General features: G+C 40.3%; 1 protein-coding gene across 1 annotated transcript in view; it reads right to left on the reverse strand.

Annotated features, from left to right (window-relative positions):
* Positions 1-222, reverse strand: part of LOC107297128 (arachidonate 12-lipoxygenase, 12R-type-like) — a 20,833-nt gene extending 20,611 nt beyond the window's left edge. Inside the window, exon 1 of the mRNA XM_015826487.1 lies at positions 217-222. Within this exon, the coding sequence (XP_015681973.1) occupies positions 217-222 (6 nt within the window). The remainder of the gene's footprint in view (positions 1-216) is intronic.
* Positions 223-3,136: the final 2,914 nt, after the last annotated feature.

The following is a 3,136-nucleotide window of genomic DNA, read 5'->3' on the forward strand; positions in this document are numbered from 1 at the left end:
ACGCTTCAACGGACGTGAAGTGAGAAAAACGCTCGTAGGTCGCTTTTGTAACTTCAAACGGCCACTAAACGAAGGGTTCAAATAAGCCGAGGACTACCTACCTCGTGCGACTCCCTTAACGACAGCCAACGGAAGTTTCCTTTGCGGTTGTAAGTGGAGGACTGCACGCACACACTTGCAAAAAAAACCAAAACCCAACAACCTAGATAATCTTACCTGCATTTCTCTTCGCAAAACGGCGCCTTTTCCTAATAGTGGAAAACTGCATCCTTGAATTCCCGGGAATCCAACCAAAAGCCTGGATCTCTTTAGACTTGTCCGGTTCAAACCGGGGTTGCCAAAACCAGACAACTGTCTCCAAGGATCACCGCTGGAGGCTGCAAAAAACAGGATATATATATATATTTATTTCATATATTTATATATATATATTTCAAAAGACCCTCGGTCATCTGGATCCATTTCCTGCTGGAAGAAAACAACAGGCTGATTTATTGCAGCAGAAACATTTATTGCCGCTGCGATAAATCAGCCCATTGTTGAATTTTTTTTTTCTCTGCCGGTAATATCAGATTTTGGCTGAGAAGCAAAGCAACCTTTTGACTCCAGACTGCAAAAGGGTGTGTTAACTCCCAGTCACAATCTCCTTTCTCCCAGCTGTTCTGCTCTTGCTTCATCCCTGCAATGACCCCTTTTTATCACTTTCCTTTATTCCTTCAGCCTCGCGCAATATTTATTTACTGGGGTCATCGGCCAGCCGGGGAGAGACAGAGAAATACATAAGCCGAAAGTGGTTTTTCAGGCTGCCTGGAATGGATAGGATAGGATAGGATAGAGAATAGCATAGCGTAGCATAGCATAGCATGGATGGAATGGAATGGAATGGAATAGCATAGCATAACATAGCATGGCATGGCATGGCATGGCATAGCATAGCATGGAATGGAATAGCATGGCATAGCATGGCATGGAATGGAATGGAATAGCATAGCATAGCATAGCATACAGTAGCATAGAATAGAATACAGAATAGAGTATAGAGTATAGAGTAGAGTAACAGAGTTGGAAGGGATAACAGATTAATAATGGATAGAATAAAATAGAATACAGAATAGAGTAGAGTAGGGTAGGGTAGAATAGAGTAGAATAATAATGGATAGAATAAAATAGAATACAGAATAGAGTAGAGTAGAGTAGAGTAGAGTAGAGTAGAGTAGAGTAGAGTAGAGTAGAGTAGAGTAGAGTAGAGTAACTAGAATAATAATGGATAGAATAAAATAGAATACAGAATAGAGTAGAGTAGAGTAAGTAGAATAATAATGGATAGAATAAAATAGAATACAGAATAGAGTAGAGTAGAGTAGAGTAGAGTAGAGTAGAGTAGAGTAGAGTAGAGTAGAGTAGAGTAGAGTAGAGTAGGGTAGAGTAGAGTAGAGTAGAATAATAACGGATAGAATAAAATAGAATACAGAATAGAGTAGAGTAGAGTAGAGTAGAGTAGAGTAAGAATAATAATGGATAGAATAAAATAGAATACAGAATAGAGTAGAGTAGTGTAGAGTAGAGTAGAGTAGAGTAAGTAGAATAATAATGGATAGAATAAAATAGAATACAGAATAGAGTAGAGTAGGGTAGAATAATAGAAGCGGTGAATGCTCCAACACTGGAAGTTTTTAAGAAGAGACTGGACAGCCATTTGTCCGAAATGGTATAGGGTTTCCTGCCTGAGCAGGAGGTTGGACTAGATGACCTCCAAGGTCCCTTCCAACTTTATCATTATTATTATTATAAAATAGAATACAGAATAGAGTGGAGTAGAGTAGGGTAGAATTTTAATGGATAGAATAAAATAGAATAGAATAGAGTAGAGTAGAAGAACAGAGTTGGAAGGGACCTTGTAGGTCATCTAGTCGAACCCCCCCACCCAAGCAGGGGGCCCTACACCAATTTCTGACAGATGGCAGTCCAGTTTCTCCTTGAAAGCTTCCAGGGATGAAGCTTCCACAATGTCACGTTCAAAACAACGAAAAAAAAACCCAAAACCTCAAAGGGAATTAATGATAAATAAGCTGGTTCCAGATGTCACATGATCGAAATTCGGAGGCTTGCAAACTGAATCGCACTTATGACGGTTGCAGCGTCCTGGGGAGGGGGGGCATCACGTGACCCCCCCTCTTGCGCCCTGGTGCCCATCAAACTCGACGGGGAAAGGTGGATCCACTGAACAGGTTAAGTACGAAGTAAACAACCGGCGCTGAAGGTTGTCACATGGGGCAAAAATCGACCGCTTCGCTTAGCGGAGGAAAGTTAGGGCTCAACGCCGGTCGTAAGTCAAGGACTAGCTGTCTTTGCCAAACCTCAAAGGCCATTAAACTTAACAAATCCGCCCTGCAAATTCCAAAGAACTTTTAAGTGTTTTCGTTTTTCTGCAGTATTGACCCTGACCGGCTTCTTCGGAAAATTCCTCCACCCATTTTTTTTGCAAACTGCTCACATTGTACATTGTTGGGTTTTGTTTTTTTTTGAAAGATTTTAACCTCCCTTTATTTTATTTTATTTTTTTATTTTTTTAAAAAAAGTGTTGAATTACTCTGAAGTTACGCCTTGCAGGATAACTTTCCAGCAACGAAAGCAAATTCAAATTCCACTTTTTTTATTTTTTTATTTTTTGGGGGGCGGGGGAGGGCGGTACACACAACGTCAACGCAATTCTGCAGCTCCCTGCCGGAGCTGAATCGCACAAAGGGGAACTATTTTGCAGAAGAAACAAACAAACAAAAAAAGTTGGTTCAAGTTCAACCGAAACAGGGGTTTGTTTAAAGGCCTGGGGGACCTTTTTAATTCCAGGCTGTAAGACATTTGGATCCCCCAAAGGGAGGAACGGCTGCAAAAGTTGATGGAGTTAGCAGAGATGGCTAAATTGATTACTTTGATCATTATATATATACAGGTGAAACTCGAAAAATTAGAATATCGTGCAAAAGTTCATTTATTTCAGTAATGCAACTTAAAAGGTGAACCTAATATATGAGATAGACTCATTACATGCAAAGCAAGATAGTTCAAGCCGTGATGTGTCATAACTGTGATGATTATGGCTTACAGCTCATGAAAACCCCAAATCCACAATCTCAGA

Source organism: Protobothrops mucrosquamatus, unplaced genomic scaffold, assembly GCF_001527695.2.
Source record: "Protobothrops mucrosquamatus isolate PMUCROS unplaced genomic scaffold, P.Mucros_1.0 scaffold3151, whole genome shotgun sequence".
Taxonomy (NCBI): Eukaryota; Metazoa; Chordata; class Lepidosauria; order Squamata; family Viperidae; genus Protobothrops; species Protobothrops mucrosquamatus.